This window comes from Anguilla rostrata, chromosome 10 (assembly GCF_018555375.3).
Source record: "Anguilla rostrata isolate EN2019 chromosome 10, ASM1855537v3, whole genome shotgun sequence".
Classification (NCBI taxonomy): Eukaryota; Metazoa; Chordata; class Actinopteri; order Anguilliformes; family Anguillidae; genus Anguilla; species Anguilla rostrata.
In genome coordinates this window covers 34,557,062-34,577,736 of record NC_057942.1, presented here as the reverse complement: position 1 = coordinate 34,577,736, position 20,675 = coordinate 34,557,062, and the positions used below count along the sequence as shown (strand labels likewise).

At 42.2% G+C, this 20,675-nt stretch overlaps 1 protein-coding gene across 2 annotated transcripts in view; it reads right to left on the bottom strand.

The window, feature by feature from the left end:
* LOC135233291 (ADP-ribosylation factor-like protein 15) overlaps nucleotides 1-20,675 on the bottom strand; it is a 96,308-nt gene that overhangs the window by 41,303 nt on the left and 34,330 nt on the right. For both annotated transcript variants that reach the window (XM_064296682.1, XM_064296683.1), the window contains exons 3-4: nucleotides 18,723-18,782; nucleotides 9,813-10,021 (exon numbers count right to left, since the gene is read on the bottom strand). In XM_064296682.1, the coding sequence (XP_064152752.1) occupies nucleotides 9,813-10,021; nucleotides 18,723-18,782 (269 nt within the window). The remainder of the gene's footprint in view (nucleotides 1-9,812; nucleotides 10,022-18,722; nucleotides 18,783-20,675) is intronic.

Sequence of the window (20,675 nt, the reverse complement as noted above, 5' to 3'; positions counted from 1 at the left end):
GACAAAAGGTCAATCCCCGCCATGCAAAACAAATCCTATTATATGTTGGGAGGCCAAAAGGAATCATTAAATGAAATGCAAGCAAATACAATTCTGAACATATGCACACAGGAATATAGTCCCGAAACCAAAGGGCATATTCAATGTCACATTTGCCATAGGATACTATCCAGTACACATTCCTTTAAGATCTTGACTTCATTCCTTTGAAAAATTGTCTTCATTGTTATCTGATTGCGTGTAATTTATGTGGCTTAATCCACAACTGTCTTGTCAAAATTCATGTAAAATGAGAGGGTGTTCTGTCAACACTTAAATGTCGCTTTAAAATAATAACCTCCACTTGAATTTGGATCAGAAATACCTCTCCAGCTGAGCAAAAGATTAGATATTTTATACCATTACATTACATTTATTTGGCAGACGCTTTTATCCAAAGCGACATACAATAAGTGCATACCGAAAGTCATTGGAACAGCTACAGAACACAGGTCCGATGAGGGACAATACTCATTTCAGTTAAACGTGTTAGTTTGGCCAGAAATATGTACTCTTTAACAATATTATTAAGGCTCAGGTTTGAGGCCTAGCAACAAGCCAAACATCACTTTTTTTAAATTTTTTTTTTTAAGTCTGAGCAATTTCATTAGCCAACTATGTCTGGGAGTCACAGAGGTAGATCACAATGGTGTCCTTGCAGTTGGTGAAACTGTATGAGTTCTAAGAGTCTCTATGGACCCAAAGGGGGAAAAAAAGGCTGTGAAGTTCACCTGATCTCTGGATCAGAAGAATGGACAAGTATGATCTAAAGGTTCCGCTAAAAGAATTTCAGAGGTTTTGAAGAAACAGGTTGGACTTACGTATGTTAATTGGATGTACTATAAATCGAAGTGGATGAAGTGTTACAACAGAAGAATTCCATAATATTTACATTATCTGTTTGCATGTTTTCAACCAACCAAGTGAACCCTGAATCGAGGAACATAATAGTTTAATGGTGTTTTGAGGTGCTGCGATATGTTCTTTCAAAGATTGTTTGTCCTGAAAACAACAGGCCTGTGAAGCTAAACCACAAAGCAAAAACAACCTTACAAGAAACACATTAACACGACTGATGTCAAAAAACACATAGTGGTTGCTGCACTGGCTAACCACATGTCGACGGCTTGCCGCGGAAAGTCAGCAGCGATTAGCATGCCGTGAACGCTGTGGAAAGTTACCAGCAGGATGTGTCTGTGCTAACAGGCAGGCCTCTATCCTGCGGGACGAGCGGTGGGTAAATTTGGCGGTACGTCTGGCGCTCCTCCAGGGTGGGCTTGCTCCTACCTCTTCCCTGTGCCCCCTTTCTTCATGCCCGTTCACCCTCATCCCCGCATTACAACTCGTTACACCCTCTCTACTCAAGCGGAACAAGCACGGAACCCCCCCCCCCCCACCACCCGCCCCCAACCCCAACCCACCAGGAGGGTCCCACTTCCAAAATCTGTCTAGGTCAACTGAGATTTTTTTTTTTTTTTTAAAAGCTCACAAGGGGTCATTGGGGATCAGTGATCAAAAGAAAAAGCACTAGAAAGAGCTGGAGTTCCCTTCTCTTCATTCCAGGATACATGATAATGGAGACAAAGAACCAAAAGAGGAGGTTCTTGAGTGGCGGCATTGTCCGGCTGCCATTTTAAAGTCTAGTGGATGTAAAACGCTTAAATTAGAGTCAGACATGAATTGACATGAAGGGACTCTGATGTCAGCGGTAATGAAGATGCAGACAAGAAAAACAGTTCAAACGTACCAAAAGCGCAAGTTGTATTTTCCTGTACTTTCTCATCCCATGTGCACATACTTGAACATAAAAACTAAACTGCTATCAAGTCCAGCCTGCTGAAGACTGACATGAAGTTTATTGCTGTGACACCAAGGCCACTACAGGAAATTGCTTGTTGGCTTTAAAAGAATATCAAACTTTTGTCCCTGTAACATACACTGCTCAGACCAGGGTTTTACTGACAAGACAAAGAAAACATGTTTTTCCAATGGGAAATACTTGTGGTTGCCCCTCTTAATGAAAAGCAGCTGAATGCCAGCGTACAACAGATCAGCGCAACTGTGTCAGTGGTGCAATTTGCGAAGGATTTTCTCAGAACGGTCCACATTTCTGTCAGGGTGAAGCCACGGTACCTTTGTGGAGCCAGTTCAAGATGAGTCACCAATTGTGAGCAGGCCCATACTCAAAGGAGGCCTCTGATGAGACACATGGTCTAAAGCCCTGGAAGTGGTTCAACATTTTTTTCGAGGACTGAAACCCTTCGAAAAACACCTTTGGACATGAGAGGGTTGCTAAGGAAAATACAGGAAACCACTGCATGATTGGTAAACGCAGGCCAGCTCTATCAAAACTCTGTAATGACTGCACTTCCCAAGCTGCAGCTGCAAGGACTCAAGGCTCATACACGTTTCTTTTTGCCCAACCGCAGTCATCGTATTCGTATCACCTCTGTTTCGACAGTCTAATCTTGTCCAGTTCTTAAATTAGTCTGAAAATGGTCCTCATTAGCAACTGGAGAAGCGTTGGGGAAATAAATCAGTCTCTTACAGGGAACATGTGAAACAGTGGAGATGTTGGGGAGGAAATGGTTGAGTAAGTAATGTCAAGGACTAAGTACCGACACTTGAACTGCTGGCAATGCTGTTCCTCGCATTAATTTCAAATCTGGGTATGATTCAGGGCTGCATCGGCCAGGTGCAACTCCCTGTTAATCATACAACAAAATAAGTGCTTTATTCCATATTCTGCTCTAGCATATCCTACTATGCAACCCTGGTACCCATAATGCACAAGTTAAAATCACCATAAACAGATTTACAGGCTTTTAAAGAAAACAGCCTGATAGAGAACATCACGAACATTACCCATATTGCATTAAGCAGACCAGTACATACATTTAAATAAGCTGTTAACTCGGAAGAAATGGATTCTGATCAAAGCTCAGAACGAAGCATCAAGTACGCTGAAAGGATAAGAGGAATCCTTCAAGGACTCAACCAGCTCAACGTCTGATGCCCTCCCCCCCCGCCACTGCACCCTAGAGCCGAGCGCTTCACCTGCATCGCTTCGGCAAAACGTCCAGCTGCACGTTCGGATATTGCACAACACGCACGGTAAGTTACACATAATGCCTGGATAACGGCGTCCGCCAAGCACATAAATAAGCTTATAATGAATCAGAGTTGAGAGAAACATGGACGAAACGCAAAGGGTATTCGAAAGAAGGAAAATCCTCGGAAAAGATTGAACTTATAGCGCTCGCAGCCAAAGGTGACTTCATCCCTCGTTTGTTACGCGTGCAGAGATTCGCTACATAAATTTGTTGCTCGCTTTAGCGGAGAGGTCAGCCACAAAATAGATATACTGTACTGTACCACGGCTAGTACAGATAGTAGAAACCAACCATAACATTATGGCTGTTATGTGAGTTTTGTGGTAAATTGAAGTACTTATGTACAGTTTTCTTGTCTGTCACTGACTTATTTCCAGACGGGATCTTCCTTCCCCAAATGCAACAGCCTTAAAGATCAGAACACGGCCTAATTATTTTCAGCCGACAGAGGGCTCATGGTTTACCGTGGCAGGAAGAAAACGATGCATCAACGATGTCAAACGAAGCTAAGTGTTTATCTGCATTTTAACAACACATGAAGGGACGAGCTCTTTTCGGAATGTGATTGTGTCAACACTCGTCTGTGATTCCCTGTAGAAAAATAAAGAAATCTTTGTGGAAGAGAAACATCTCTGCCACAGATTTTCCACGACGGTCTACCAGGATTAGGCTAAGCACCTCTGAGTAAAAGGAAACAAACAGAAGAAAGAAACTTGGGTTTAATTCAGATGGGGGGAAAATAGTTAAAAGTCATTTTGCAGGAGATTAAAGTATTATTATTTTTTCTGGGTGAAAGGTTAAGCAGAATTACTCTTGTGTTTATGGAATAACATGGTGTTGTATATTACAGTAAATCTAGATTAAATTAGAAAAAAAAGCCTTATTTTCTTGAGGTGAAAAGATTCCATTAGGTAGGCTGTTCAAATGTTTTGTTGCCTGTGTGGCAAAGTGTCTCCACAAGAGATGCCAACATAAGTTTCAGCTTTGTCAATACAGAAAACAGATGCATAGCACCAACTCATAACAGGCTGCGTTCTCTTCTAATTGATCTGAAGCATAAAGCACTGCTAAAACACTTTCTGGAGGGGAGTGGGGTGGGGTGGGGGGGGGGGTGCATCCTTGCAGCAGTCTCCCCATCCCATCATCAGCAAGCTTTTAAGCGATGTCAACAAAGCCTTCCCCCGCCTTGTCGCTCGACCCGACGACGGCGGTTGGTCACGGTTCTGAGGCGAAAGGTTCGTCCTCTGTCCGAAACTGTCAGTTTCCCTTTTTGTCCCCCCCCCCCTTTTTGTTCACGGTCCCGTTCTGAGATAGCGGAGCGAGGCTGGACCCCGGGCCCCTGCTAAAGGAGGCGAGAAAAGCTAATGAAAGGAAAAACATCCTGGGAGTGGTCCATTAGACCACCGCCCAAACAGACCCGCTTTGTTGAGGTGTTATATCAACACGCGATTCCCCCTCTCTGCTCCGGCTTCCTTGGGCCCCAGTGGCGGAAGATGGATGTCAACAAGGAATTCCGTCCCGCGTTTCCCCCGAAAAACAAGTAACACGGAGGGGGCCAGTGAGGGATTTATTGCCCCGTTGTGCCATATTAAACCCACTCCACTGATGCCCAAACACCGAAAAAAGTGGCTGATATTATGCAATAAAAAAGTGCTAAACCACGCCAATAAATACTCAACCTGCTGGAGAGTTTGCGGAGAACGAGCGGGCGAGCGAGCCCGTTCTTCCGTCAACAAGCAGGACCAGCTGAGGGAGCGCAAAGCGACTAATTTGTCAAGGAAGGCCGCCAACAGCGGTAACAAAATCCGCTACGTGTCGACATCATATTAGAGGTTGTCACTTTGAGGTCTCGCAACGTGAATATTCATGAGCGCATGAGGAATCATATTTTAAAGGAGCTTTGAAAGGCAAAAAATAAAATAGGGACTTCAAACTTCAAGGATATAAATGTGGCAGGAAAGGACTCCACATTGACCACACGTGGTAAAAAAAAAAAACAAACTCAATACCGCTCCATTATAGAACACAGCATGCTCCTCACCATAACGCATTTTCATGCATATGTTAATCAAAGCCGTGTTTCTTTACAGCCCCATTCAAAAGGCTCTCAGGCACTGTGAGCTTGCAATTTCAGACGGAAAGCAAACCCAATGTAAATATTTGCTGTGGCCATTGGCCATCTGTGATAATTAGCCATCGGAGTGCTAATATTGCAACCCTATCCCAGCATGCTCCACCTGCGGTGCCCTTGTAGAGAGGCAAGTCTCCATGGCTTCCTCTGGCTGCACACACAGTACCTCCTTAGGTGAATTTTTGGGCTTTCCAACAGGGCAGTGTGGACCCGGGGGGGGGGGGGGGGGGTTTCCTCACAATCTCTGATTTCCCAGAGGAGGGGGGTTGAGTGAGTCAGGGCAGGGGCTCATCAGCGCTGCCCACTCTACCAGCATCCGAAATCTCTCCTCTGAGCATGTCCTGCTGGCTTGAAGCCTGGTCACCACGGCAATATGCTGAGCCACTCACTTGTCACACAGAACCTGCTCCCGCTGGTGCAGGAACGATTCCCTGTTCTGTCTTCAGGGCCAGTGTCACTCATCTGTGTTTGACTCCGTGGGAAACCCCCCCAACCCCCCCACCATGCACCCCTCAGGGCAATGGGGGCACCTGCCAGAGGCACCATGCCCCTGAGGGGGGGAGAGAGATTCAACTTCACAGCGCTGCATTGGGGTATCCTAATTTTTATTGCCATGAGTACTGAGTTACTGTAAAAGCCAGCCACAATAAGTTCTAACACCATTCATCACTGAGTTTTCACCCACAAAAAGAGGCTTCCTGGAATCATTTTCATTTCATTAGTCCACATTGAAATATTTCCAAGATGTAAATTATACACAAGAAAAAAAAACTTTTTACAGAAGGATAATCCTAGTTTTTTTAAGGTGGGGCTAAGGAGGTCATTAACCTCACTGCATATTTGCTAAATAAGGATTTATTGTGACAAATTACTGTAAAAAATGCCTGTTTTATTACTCTGCGATGTCTGGAGCTAACTGAAGCTAGCAGAAAGCAGAGGAAGGCAGAAGCGCGAGGGTGAGAGCGTTCAAAAGTTCACCGGCCTGGGTCTACTTTCAGGAGGGTTGAGAGGGTGCGAGTATGGAGGGAGACAGTCAGTTTTTCCCTACCGGAGATCAACACCGCTAATGTATAAATTCTTACATTCACCTTTGAACCCATAATGATATTCCACATCTGGTCTGCTGAGTCACACCTTCAAGCTATACGCATTTCAGAATCTCGCATACGCGGATGGTTACAGAACACACGTGCACACACACACACACACACATACAGAACACGGCCAAGCAGGAACTTTCCCTGTTAACCCTGTCTGGGAGGTTTTCGGGATCCGCGGCGCTATCGCACACATGCACACATGACTCACGCATGGCTCTGATTAGTCATGTGCCTCTCGTTCCCTCCTTCAAAAAAAGGAAACTAATGGGGAGAAGGGAATATTGGCCTCCCCCGGATGACTAAAAGGCTGAAGGCATTCCAGCTCTATGGCCATGTGTGTGAGGAAGAACAGTGAAACAGTCAGGCGTATGCCTTGGGTGGTAAACAAAGAGCACGCTCAAGTTTACGATTAAAAACGGGCTTTTGCTTATATAAATAACGGCCTGTGGCAAAATGTCTCACCCTCTTAAAGTTGACCTCACTTATCATCGTGTTTACAAATATATAAAATGAGTCAAAGCAAGATATGCATATAGTGTGTGTTTGTGTGTGTGTGTGTGTGTGTGTATATATATATATATATATATATATATAGAGAGAGAGAGAGAGAGAGAATGAGGACATACATACAGTAAGATATAAATAGATACACACAAACAGGCACATGTTCACAATGCATACCCAAACAATAATGAACTCAAGCTGGCACATGCACAGATAGACACCAACACATGCAGAAGCACATGTCCTTGCCCCGATGCCCTCAGACAGCAAAAGTCCAGCTTACCACAGGTGCCCTTTTTCATTTTGAGTACATGCCCTCCAAAAAGTCTGTGCTCGGTCATCAAGGGTCCACTTAACACACTCAATCAGCTGTGCAAATGAGGTTGTCAAAAGGTTAGTGTAGGGGGTTTGCGCCGGATGGGTGGAACTAACTGCAAATGAGCAGGGTATCCAGGACACCAACAGCAATCATGTGCTAACAGTTATGAACGGAAAACCATCAATCTAATTAGCACAATCCTTCAGCCAGGAGGTGGAACTAATTAGTGAAATCAGCTGGCTAAGTTCATAGTTGGAAGACACGCATGGCAAGACTTTTACTTTCTGAACCCTAGACTTCCCACCTCAGCACTGTACATGCCTCATATAAATCTTGTAAGGACCGCAGATTATAGGCATTCTCACAAAAAATAAAAACAATTTTGAATGTGCACACGCCTTCATATTAGTGGTTGGGAGGTCACTGAACAGCATCTGAGGATGGTTAACTCTCATGAATTATGATTATGTCTTACTAGAAATGGAATACATATTTCCTTTTATTGAGCGCATGCTTTTCTAAATTATGTTTCTTGTTTGTTCCCAGTTCAGTTATTAATAACTAACCACAGTACCTCCCGATCTAAGTTACACTAAATTTTCTATTTGAAACACAAGACTGTAATGGAAGGATGTAGCCAAAGCATCCGTTCATTCATACCAGATTGTAACCTTGGCAGGTGCCGCTCATGGAACCTCAGCGGTTTTCAGTTTTCTGTCACCGCCCGCGATTAATTCATATACGGCTGATACAGCGGTCCTCACTGCCAGAGGACGTCAGCGGCATCCGTTTCCCATGCGGAGGTGCGGTCAGCGCCTCCTACGGCGATTACTGAAGACATCAGTCTGTGGTTACCAGGGCGATAAGCGAAAACGTGCCCTCTGTCCTTATCTTCAGCATTCAGTGAGGCAGGCACAGGCCAGAATCCAACTTGGTTCCACAAACCACCCAAGAGGAATGTCAGCCCCTTGCAGAATCTAACGATGACCCTTCCTGAGGTTTTAAAAAAAGAGGACTATTTCCCTCAAAAGTCATATGTAAAGTTCATTTTGACACCTCACAATTTTCCAGAGAAATAATACAAGACTGTGGTCTATATTTTCTTGCTTTGTCAATAGCAGAGAGGATTAGTGTGGGCAAAACCTGCTTAGTGCAACCTAAGGTCTACAGGCCATACGCAAGCACTGGTTCACAAGCTGGGTTTCCTGTCAAGAGCAGGCAACAGCTAGCAACCCGGATAACAAGTGTGAAAAACAAAATATGACAAGTAAGGTACAACAGAATACAGTATACAAAAGTACAACAAGCAACAGAGGTCAAGGGGCAAGACGAATGGGTTTACAGCATTGTAATGCAGTGCACCTATCGTCTGATAAATACACAAAGTATCACACGCAGAGCTTCAGAATGTCAGCAGTACATGAGAGGTGAAGCCATTCGCACAAATACCCAAGCTTCTGTGCACCGTATCGTCTGCTATGGCTTACGCTGAATTTACGGTGAGGAGGCTCACACTTTGACCCTCCCTGAAACCCGCACAGAAACACTTTTACCCAGAACCGAAAAAAAAACCAAATGAACTCAGCTGCACAAACCACACAATGACTGCTGCAGGAAAAGTGAGGATCTAAAAGCAAGCCCAAATGCTTCACACATATACATCTGTTCTGACGGTACATAGTCAGAAACAGTTATAGTTTTAGCGTTGCGACATTTAAAAACAAATATTCTTCCAACATAATCAAATGGCACAGGTTGCCACCATGGTAACTATTCCAATAACTACCTTCCAAACTTCTCTGATACCTCTCCATATACCAAAATACACAGAAACATACATACATACATACAGTACATACATATACACTGTATGCCTTTACACGTACTTACGGACATGTCATTACAATCAGAGAGGCGAGCGATGCTCAAGAGCGCCCGTGTTTGACACGGTGCTTACACTCAGCCGCGGGGCACGCGGCCCTGTCCCCTCTCAGCGGCGACTCGCTCGTCCTGGGTTTCCTCAGCGCGCGGAAAGCGGCCATTACTCAAGCCCGCATTGCAGGGATGTTTACTCTTCCCCCCCGGCTCTCCTCGGCGGATCTCCCCAGCCACCGGTCGCCCCTTTGATGGAGAGCGACGCAGCCGAGACGCAGGCCAGAGGCGAGCGTAGCCCCGCTATCCGTGGGAACGTCGACGGCGACTGACAAAGGCTGCCACCCGTCACCCCCGCACGCTTTCCGCTCTCCGCACAAACACTCGACGGCGTGTGTACACGAGGCCAGTGACCTTGCGGGAGATCTTAAGCAGTCGATATCTATATTTGGTGTGGAAAGTTGACTCCTGAACGGAGAACGCTGTCAGCTACCAATGTAGGGAGGTGGTGCAAAGCTAAAGGTTTTTAGTTCCAGAGAGATTTTACAGTGCTCCACAGAAAAATACTAAGACTCCGCGATGGCCTCCATCACACCCAAATACATGAAAATGTAATGAAGCTAGGAGGCTTAGTTAATGACTGCAAGAAGAAAACACGCAATTTGAGTTTTTGCCTTTCACCACTGCCGAAATCTAATGTGCAAAGACATGAACAGCTTGCCGTGGGACGGTACCTCCTGGACCGAGCGTGCAGCCGGCTTGTCCTGGTGGTTGGCCAGTATTAGGAAGGGGAGCGTGCAGAGCTGGGGGTGCTGCAGGGCCGAGTGGAGTTCTGCACGGGCCACTTCTAGGTCCTCTTCCGAAGATGCACTGTCCAGGACGAAAACCACGCCCTGGGACCCCTGGTAGTAGCGGCTCCAGTATTTCTTGATGCTGTCGGCCCCTTGGAGAGAGAACCAAGGAGCGGGTCACGTTCCTCACCTATGATCTAATCCAATCAACATTAACTTCAAAGTCAGTGTACATTTTGACGCCATGGTTACCATGGCACTAGAAAAAAAACAAAGGTTTCTCATCAAAGCAATTCAAACAGTTGAAGAGTTTAAATTAACTGAACATGGCAGAGATGATATCAGTGGTTTACACATAGCTGAGACATTAGAAAGTTTTACATTTTTTTCCCCTAAATTAATTTATCTTACATTCACTCATGTAAGTTCTCTCCTTCAAACATCTGTTGTGCCTGAATACATATCAAGCTACACCTTCAGTTCCTTCTGAACATATGAGCTGGAACTGGCCAATAGCTGGCAGCCCAGAGTTCTGACCAATCTAAAGGTTTTCGACCTTTGTTTCGACATGGTTTGAATGATGTCACCCAGGCAAGGACATGACTCAAGTGATGACTGACATGGTTTCTCCACCCCCTCCCCCAAATAAATAAATAAATGCTGTCACATTAACACACAGACAGAATTGCAGATCCATCCCAAAACAGAAACCACACATTTAAAGTTACCAAAGATATAAAGCAAGCACAACGGTTTATAATTCTATTTATTTTTTATTACCAATATGCCAATCACTGGAAATACCATATGTTTTTGCCTTTGAATCAGTATTTTATTCCCGTGCACAGCCCTTCTAAAAAGATCAAAATGTCCAAACAGTCTCAGATTATTTATTTGGGAATTCAGGATTGTGGCATTTTTGCCAACAAAAACAGAACAACAAGCGGTTGTGCATTTCAAATGCAGTAACAAATTATTCATATTCCAGTGTAAAAAGTCTCTACCCTGATGTGAATATTTCACCATGAACACTAAAAGTTTTACCTCCTCCACAAACAATCCAACAGCTCAGCTCATTTTGGAACCCACATTATTTCCAGTTCCATCACCCAAAATGACCTCATGTAATCAATGGTTTCAAAACTAGCTTTCAAAAGTAGCTGGAAACATGAAAGCTATGACCACTTCAGGATTATATTTCTGCCACCTATTTGTCACTTAGGAATCTATTCTAAAATCTATTTTACCGCTAAATCTATTGAGCTGTGAAATACATTTTTACAGAATACATTTAAACATTTAAAATGTTGGTTTTAGAAAATGAAAAAAAAAAACCACCAAGCTGTGCTAACAATATTCACTCACAGTGTAAACTTTTTTCTTTTTTTACATAAACTCATAAAAGATGAAGCGTTACATATTTTATAAACATTTTGTTGCCAGCTTTCTTGTCCTGTTCAGCAAGACCACAGAGAAAAAAAGTGCAAGTTTACTACACGCAACAGAAGTATTTTCTTCTTCAAAGTTCACATTGGTACCTTGTGTGTTATTAAATCACCGGTTATTTTCAAGAGCGGATTCCACTGGTAACTCTACATCACAGCTCAAATGCCTCAGTTTATGGCAAACACATGGTTCCCGTTCTGCACAGTAATTTGGGTGCACAGATCCACTCACCAAGGTTCACTGCATCACGACTTTATTTGTTAGTGCAAATAATTTGAGGAAGAGACCTACATGCTCAAGAAAAAAAAAAAAAAAAAATGACTCACTCCCCGATGACTCCCCGACATTAATTTGACTGTCAGGGCAGTCCATGCCCACAGGCATGCATGTGTGTGGGGCTCAGGGAAGCAGTCACTCCCGTTAAGTGCATCCAGCAAAGCTAGGCTCATCACTTGATTCGCCCTGCACCGCATTAGCATCGCTCATCAGAGAGCATTTCCTGTGCATAGCGACGAACATCAAAATCCACGCGATGCCTCCAAAGTCCGACCCCCTCATTTAACGAGGATCTGCCATGTGCGAAGTTCTGCTCCATCACCCGAAATGACCTCATCTAATAAATACTTTCAAAACTAGCTTTCAGAAGTAGGTGGACAGATGAAAGTTATGACCACTTCAAGATCATACGTCTGCCATCTATTGGTCAGAGAGGAAGATTAGAGAGGAACAATTAAAAAATACCATGCAAACGCAATACTTTTTCTACATAAACAAAATTTCCTTGGTACGCATTGTGCCTATAAATTATGCCTATTTTGTGTGCAAGTTAACTGCTATGAGGTGAAGCTACAGAGAAATACTCCTACGAAAGGTCAGGTTATCGAAATGGATGCTGGGCATGACCCAGCTGGCGAGGTGTTAGCTGGTCTTGCAGCTTCACCTTTAGGGACCACGCGTTCCACCTATGCATGGTGGGCTTGGACACTTTTCTGCTGCGGGGGCGGAGCATACCTTATCCGCATACCTGTGGAGTCAGCTGGGCCAATGTCTGTGCACTTTATGGGACTTATCACGTATTCCACTCAGCGACGTCCTCTGGAGTCAAATCAGGGCCACACAAGAACATCAGCCTTGAAATCACATCACTATCAGCGAGGCTTCAGATACAGATCCATTCAATGCGGTTCACCAACGATCGGTGGCTAAAGAAGCGAGTAAGCAGCACACCATGAAATCTGTCCAGCAGCTGCGCTAAATGCTAAAACTGAAATTATTCCGTATAGGAACCAGGAATCCTCCCAGCCAATTAATGCTTCAGAGCTAGTTTCCCTGGGCACATCGTTTGATGCCTTTACCCCTACTCCCTTTTCAACCCTTTTTACTTCTTAAAATAAAAAATAACAATAAGTACAAACACCTGACTGTTCAGACACATGAAGCCATAAGAAAATGAAATTAATAATAATTTCAGTGTGGTTGTGCAGCTACACAAACACAGCTGTAGCTTGGTTTCTGTTAAAAATTACGATCTTTTACACATCTACAATACAGCTATATCAAATGTCATTTTTTCATGTTAGTCATACTTTCTACTATGACCGTGTTTATCACATTTTAATTGTTGTACATGCTGATCGAAGAGGACATTTCTGCCCTTATCCAAAGAAAGAGTGGTCACTATAAAGTCTCAATGCATCCCAGACAGGCATAGCCACTTTAAGAAGCACAGAATGGGCCATGACGCTATTTCAAAACCATACATATCAATGTGACCATAGGACAGATCTTGCAAAAGGTTCATTTCCATCACAATGCTTTTTGCAGTATATATTTCATACGTATATACTGCATACATTTTACCCAAAAGACCCTTGTAGTATTGCCTACTACTGATTGCAGTCCTCTGTATTATTTTTATTCATTTTCTTTTTTTTTTGAGCCTGCCACAGTAGTGAACATGCTTAGGAAACATGCTCTGATCTTCATGATCTTCTTCCTGCCATTAAAAGTCAGTTTACTTGCTGATTCGGGTTATAAATCAGTAGAACATCTGCAGTAAGTTTCACCACATGAGCTTTAAATAAAATTGGAATCCCAAACTGACTGGTGAACCCCCAGTGTTGATACTGGGAAAATGAATGCTGAAGGATGCAGTGAAAACTCCCTACGCCTGGACGGGAGAAGGACAGCCAGCTGAGCAAACCATGGCATATTTATGCAGTGAATTGGTTTGCCAGAGCGACTGAGTGGAACTGAAGGGGTGTTCTCTCTCTTACTGGAACTTAGAATTCAGTCTTTTCATCTATTAGGTTCAGATGTCTACCACTATTATCCTTCACAGCTATTGCCTTCTCTTTACCTTTCAAGTCCTGAAAGCCTTTTTATGGAATGACATGTTATCTTCAGATATAGGTTTTTTTCATTTTGTGGTGGGTTTTCACCACATGATAAAAACCTTTGATACCAATGACATCAATGCATTAGCATTCCATCCCACTTCAATTATTACAGTGGAACATTTAAACAAGACGTCCACTTCCTTCTTCCTCGATTTAATTTCCTGTGCTTCTATCTGGTATTAGACGACGCAAGCCATTCCTTCAGCGAAACACAAACACGTTGCTGATCCTAGTTTTACTTTCATTGTTGAACTCCAATCAGAGGAACCATCTTTGAAGTGCATTTAACAGAAAACAGACCTTTTCGGGCAGGGAACCAAACTGTAGCACTGGCTTCAAATGTACCCTCTCTTCACTACAGGAGAGGGGGGGTACCTGAATGCCAAGCCAAATGTTGACACATTTATCAGATCGCAGAGTCAACGATGTCCCCCTTAACCAAACACATCCTGGTTTGCCATGCACCACATGCTTTTACACGCTCCCAACCAGCACTCCAATGCATTCTGAACTGCTGACATCTGTAAAGTACAGAGCAGAGTGTCTATCATATACAGTAGCTGATGCAATTTTACTGTAAAAGGAATTGTTTGCCTAGACATCAACAAGACATTCTACAGTATTTTGCCACACGTATGATTTCAGCCAGAGACATTGTGACAAAATGAAAAAAAAAATAGCATATAGTTATTGATGTTATTGAAACTCTTATCGTAATGATTGTGTTGCTAAAAATGATTTGATGGCTTAGATTTACATTTGTTGTTATTATTATTATCATTATTATTACCACTATTTCTATTATTACAACTATTATTCCCTTGAAATATACAGAATTGAAAAATTGTTGCAAACTATACCCATCAGGTACACAGCACAGATTCTGGACTTAGGAAGCTGTGATTTCTGTGAAGTTATTGTTCCAGACTTGTCCACTACTTGAGTGGAGCCCCATGCATTGCTATCCCCACAAACAAATAAATAATAGCAAGCTGGCACATCTGAATTTCCAAATAAAGAAAATGAACAATAGGAAGTCCACTTAATTCTGGCAATGACAGCTAAGAGATGGACAGATTAGTTCTTTATATTTATTTAAACCCCATGTGTAGTCTGGACTCAATTGCTTAAACAATTAAAATCAACCACCCAAGGAGGAGGTTTTGTTATCATAACAAAATTACATGGTGTTCCTTTAAAAATTATAACAGGAACAATATTTCTTGGAGGAATACTGACATCATTTAATAATATATTCATAAGGCAAGTCTTCAAAGGATTAATCACTAGAATGACTGGCCGGATAACTGCTGTTTTCTTTTTTCTTTCATCATAAATTCAGTTTTCTGGAGTCATCATGAGTTAAGTATTCTGTGAATCTCAGACAACATATTGCCAACATTCCATCTCTTGAAACTGTGAGCTGTGTTCATTGGGTCAGCAGTGTTAAAATGAACAGTGAAGCCAAAGATGTTTAAAATTCTTTTTCAAAATCAAAGTCAAATTGACCTTGAAAAGCTGTTTATTTGTCCCTTGGTGCTATCAGAAAAAAGGACTCAAAGCACCAAGCTGCTAACATTTTTGGCCACGTTTATTACCACAGCTATGATTGCAACAACTATAGTGAAATTCTAATTACGATAATGAGGCTGTGCATTGAAACTTGGCACGACGTCACCGACTTGGCACAATAGCACACATTCACAGACACACTGTACTGTCTGTATCTCTATTGACACCAAGGATTCCTGCTGCCAACGAATGTTCAAATTCGTCACCTAACACAAATACCTGGCACTGACACAGCCAGGTTGGCAACGAAGGCTGTGTCAACATATCCTGGCAGTAGATCAGCCCTGGCATGTTGATGCCAAGCGGTTTATCACTGTAAATACTACAACAACAGGCTATGAACGCATAACTGAGGCACTACACCACTCTTGTCCATGTCTGCCACTGCCAGTGGGGCCTATTGTCAGTCAACCAGAATCAAAACTAAGCGTTCCAAATTTCCCTCAATACCTCATCGTGCTATTATTATTACTGACCAGGGAGCTATGGGTGGAAGCTTACAGCCCCTAATGGAGACATGAAGCTAGCTATTTATTTTCAATATTAATGAATAATGTCCCTTCATAAACCTTCAGCCAAGACCGTCCGCCCAAAATGGCCGACACCAACCGCTGCACACGGACTCATTCTTACTCTGGAGATCAGGCTCTACAAAAAAAATTATTCGCTCTAATAAAACTTTCAGCACAAATACTTCCTAACCTAATAATAAATTTCACTCTCAATGCTGCGAGATCAAACCTAATATGCACCACCGTGAACAATGCCTACGCACCAGAGACACTTAACGACAGAGATTTTAGAATATTTGAACATATCCAGGGGATTTTTTTAACCTTTTAAAAGTTGGGATTTATACACTTCCTCTTAGAACACATACCCCACACGGGAATGAGTGCGACAAAGGAGGTTTAAAGTTCACACAGTAGGAAATGAGGAGTCATCCCAATGAGTCAGTACCCTGAAGGAGGAAATTTGCCTTCCGATGTTAAACAGGCAATGTGTGATTTTCAGGGCGGGATGAAGACTTCCTGTTTGGCTCAAAGGAATATGTTAATAGCGAAAGCATTTGCAATCGTTTACTTATTTAACAGAAATGAAGTTGTTAAATATTGCCTTAGACATTTAACCAGAATGAGGGAGGAAGTGATGTTTTTTCCCCGAGTCTTTTAAGAGCTACTTAGTTAGCAAAAATAAAAATAAAAATAACTCATTAGTAAAATGAGATGCAACTTAAGGCCGAAACTGTTGCTATTAGGAGTCTTCCATGTGGCAAAAATCTAGAGCAGCCGCATATATATATATCTTATATTCACTTTTCTATGCAACGGCACAAAATAAATAGCCTTTGTGGATTTGGCATGTACTGAGAAATAAACAGTAATGCTGTCTGGCAGTTTGAGTTGCTTGCACAACTATACCTGCGCAACTATAAATTTAAACAGGGGATACACTATGTACGACTTTTGAAAGACAGGCATTTGATTACACATACAATAATTTATGTAGCAGACATGGCAGATGCCACAAATGCTGCAGGACTGAAGGTAACACAAGAATATCTGAAGGTTAGGAACTACAAATCCCATATCCCCACAATTACATTTATTACCGATTCACAATTAGCAAATACAGTACAGTCCTATCTATTGGTGTATAGAAACTGCAGACATAATTTGTGGAAAAAAAATTTAAGCAGGGAAAATGTCAGACTAGAGTGGTTATCCCATGCTTCCTGCATATTTCCTGATATCAAATCAGCATCTGTTTTCACCCAGAAAGAGCATTACAACATTCCTAGACCAGCAAATAAAGATGCATCATCACTAAAAAACTCAAGAAAGTTCAGTTCAGCTCAGATAACCAAAAACCAAAGTTCAAATTCAAAACACTTATAGACCACATAACAAGCCAAAAGATGAGAAACAACCAAACCATATGAATATAACATAAAACCATAAAGATACCATAACCCGAATCAGTACAAAAGATGGGTACAGTGGAGTAAAGATGAGGAATATGGTACCCCTCCCCTTGGACCTCATGTACCCCTTGTTCTTTCGAGGCCACTTGTCAGGCCGGGCAGTGCACCTGTCACGCTCCTGGTCCCTCATGGTGGACATAAATTATTATGCACTCCCCTTCTTCCTTCCCAAAACTCAGAAGCAGAGATGAGTGACCGTAGATGATTTATTTCAACCCCAAACCCCTGAATTGAACACCTCTGTATGTTCTCCCTGTCCGTTATTATTTTTTCAGCACTGTTTTTCCTTGTCATCATTGTAACCTCCGATGGTCATCCTCAAGGATAGTGACATAACCACACGGGGCTTCCAGGCAGAGGAGTGTCTGTTCTGTTTGAGATGCAGTATTCATTAAGACTTTTTTTTCAATTTAACTCCCCCCCCCTTCCCTCCCAAAAAAATGTTGATGGCTCAGACTACACCATCACCTCACAAAGTCAGAAAGACACTATCAACTTCTTCACTGACTTTGAAAGAGACCAAACTTGTGTGGCAAGACGGTGGTGCAAATCACTTTAAACCTTTGTGGATTTTGGTATTTAAAAAATAAAAATAAAATGTTGCAGCAGACAAAAGGTGAATCACCCAGACTGGCATCCATCAGGCTAAGGCAGCTCATGGGCAACGTGAGCGGCCGTTCCTTTCTGAAGCAGATGATCCCGTCTCAACAATCTGTTGTTTCTGGGCCTTCATAATTCTTCCATTGCCAAAGGAGAAGCACATGGCCAAAAATGACATGTTATTCTACCTCAAACCTTATCCAGGACGACTTAATGTACTCACTATTTTCCATTTTTTCATGACAAATTCAATCCTTTTTTTTTTTTTTTGGAGCAACTGAGATAAATCCGACGCCTGAACCAACATCCGATAACTCTCAGAGGAAAAGCTGGTGCACACTCCTACGCCAATGCAGGAAGCAGGCCCACAGTCTCAACTGGGCATTCCAAATTAATGATAAAAATCACAAAAAATAAATAAATAAAAATCACCATTTATCTTTTAACAGATTCTATTGTCTCTGTTCACTGCAAGGCTCCATTCGGTACTAACAGACACAATCCACACCATCCTCCACATTGAGTAACACTCAAAATTAGTGTGGTTAGACTGAGCAGAGGCATGCAGTTAAAACTTAAAAATTAAAAGCAAGTTCGTGTGTGGTCTGTATTCGAGCACTAATGTCTGCCGCACATCTCCCAGGTGGGTGCTAACTTTATTAGCGATTGAGGTGTGGTTGTTTACTCCTCTGCACTGTAAAGTGCTTTGAGATCCAAAATGGTGGTTCATAAATGCAACCCATCATCATAATCATCCGCATAAGTAAAGCTTTAACAGTGTTTGAACAGATTATTATAAGAAAGGGAAATAGAATGCTTAAAAAAATTATCTAAGGGTTAAAGAAAATGTACCTCCAAGTTCCTTTACATTCAGGATGGCATTCTGGAATGGTACAGCTTTGATGCTAAAACCTGAAAAATAAAAGAGATCAGTTTTAGCTTTAGCATTCACCATTAGCTTGTGCACAGGGTCGGCCACGTAAATGAGCTTGCACCTCTGTTGACGACTGTACAAATTAATTTGCATTTTGACATCCATTTCTGTTACAGTGAATTCACCCAAACAGGACACTAGAATTCTTTAGCATGCCTAAAGCGTAACTGTGGAGGGCTACAAATAACGTTCCGGAACATCAGGACGTCTCTGACCTCTGACCTCTGATTGTAGCCATTCCTGGCAGACACAGTGCCTTGCTCCATTACCCCATTCACAACGGTAACCCGCTTTAAAAGCTTTGTGGTTTCCCTTAATTATTTCCATCCTTAGCAACAACAACATCTAGCGCATAGCTTTGCAATGTGCTACGTGAAGTTGTCTCAAGCCATTACCGTTTCCATCTACCCCCTGAGTGCAGGCCTGTTATTTTTGCTGTTAACATTTATTCTACCTGCCATCGAGTTATTTACATTAACACATGCAGGTGTCAGTGGCTCCTTTGACTGTGTTTTCAGATGCTTTCTCATCATCACAGTTCAAACGCTACAGAGTGCTAAGAACCGTCTTTGCCCGTCCAAATGTGACAGACTGTGGTCTGCTTTATGCAAGCTGTGAAAGGAGAGATATTTTGGTCTCGTGCTTTTTCGTTGTTTTCAATTAGTGTCCTGCCTTTTGTGAGAAATTGTAGGCGAGGTATGGTTCGTCCGTGTTTGTAATAATACCAAAAATTCTATAAAGTATACCTTATCAAAACAAAGTGTACACCGGATCCATATGATTTGGTATTCGCATGCCATGTCATAAAATAAAATGTTTTAGCGTTGCTTAAATAAATTGTCGCGCATTGATTCTGCTATGAAAGAAACAATCGTCCCCCTATCAAATAGCCTTGATGAGCTGTTCATGTCTGTATCACACGTACATAGTTAAAGAAAATATTCACCCCCTTTTGCATATATAATTGCATATATTCTTATGTTCATTGTGGTGTTAATACATAAAAATATAGGTTGATTGATTAATAAGCTTTAAACTAAATTAAAAGTTAGTGGAACAAGTCTTTGAAATTTCAAAGATAATGACAAGTCACTGAGAGCATGAATTACCATTGCATTTAATATAAAGGCATGAATGCACATAAACTTCAATATGATGATTCAATACACTTCCTGGTTTGGTTATACATGCAGAGTTTTTGCCCAATACATTTGTAATTGATTAAAAAACACTAAAAACACGATTTCACATCTAAAGCTTCGTGATTGCAAATGCAGCTTTGTAAGTGTCCCAGCAGGTCAGCAAGAATGTGGGACACAATTCCAGATCATTCCGTCACACAGCCATTAGTGGAGAGCACCGGTGTTGACAAATTGATTTCATCCTATTTTCAGAAGGGGTGCCAGAACAGCTCTTTGGTGAGGTTGAAAATATTTATATTTAAATGTAATGGGGCATTGCACAGCACGAGACAGGTGTTCAGCCCTTAGACAAGGAGTGAAAGGTCTCATATTTCTTTTTTTATTTTTGTATTTGGAAGAGAAATGTGCCAAAACATAAATTAAGACCCACAATGGGACGTCTGGTAATGTGCAATACTGCAGGTTGCAAACAGGAAAGAGGTATGTTTTGTCTCTAGCGAGGAGGGGTTGGGAAGGATTTAAGTCCGTGATAAAGGTTTAATTACTGTGAAATAAAAGTATAAACCTTTCCATGCATTCACATTTTCACTCATAGAGGGAAGAGTAATTGTCTTCCCATCTTTCCCTTGGCAAACGTTAATGACAGCACAGGTTCCCTGCCAGAAACATTCTTCTCCTCAAATGCGTCCGCAAACATTGCCGTATAGGAGTGTCAGATCAGTGAGCCAT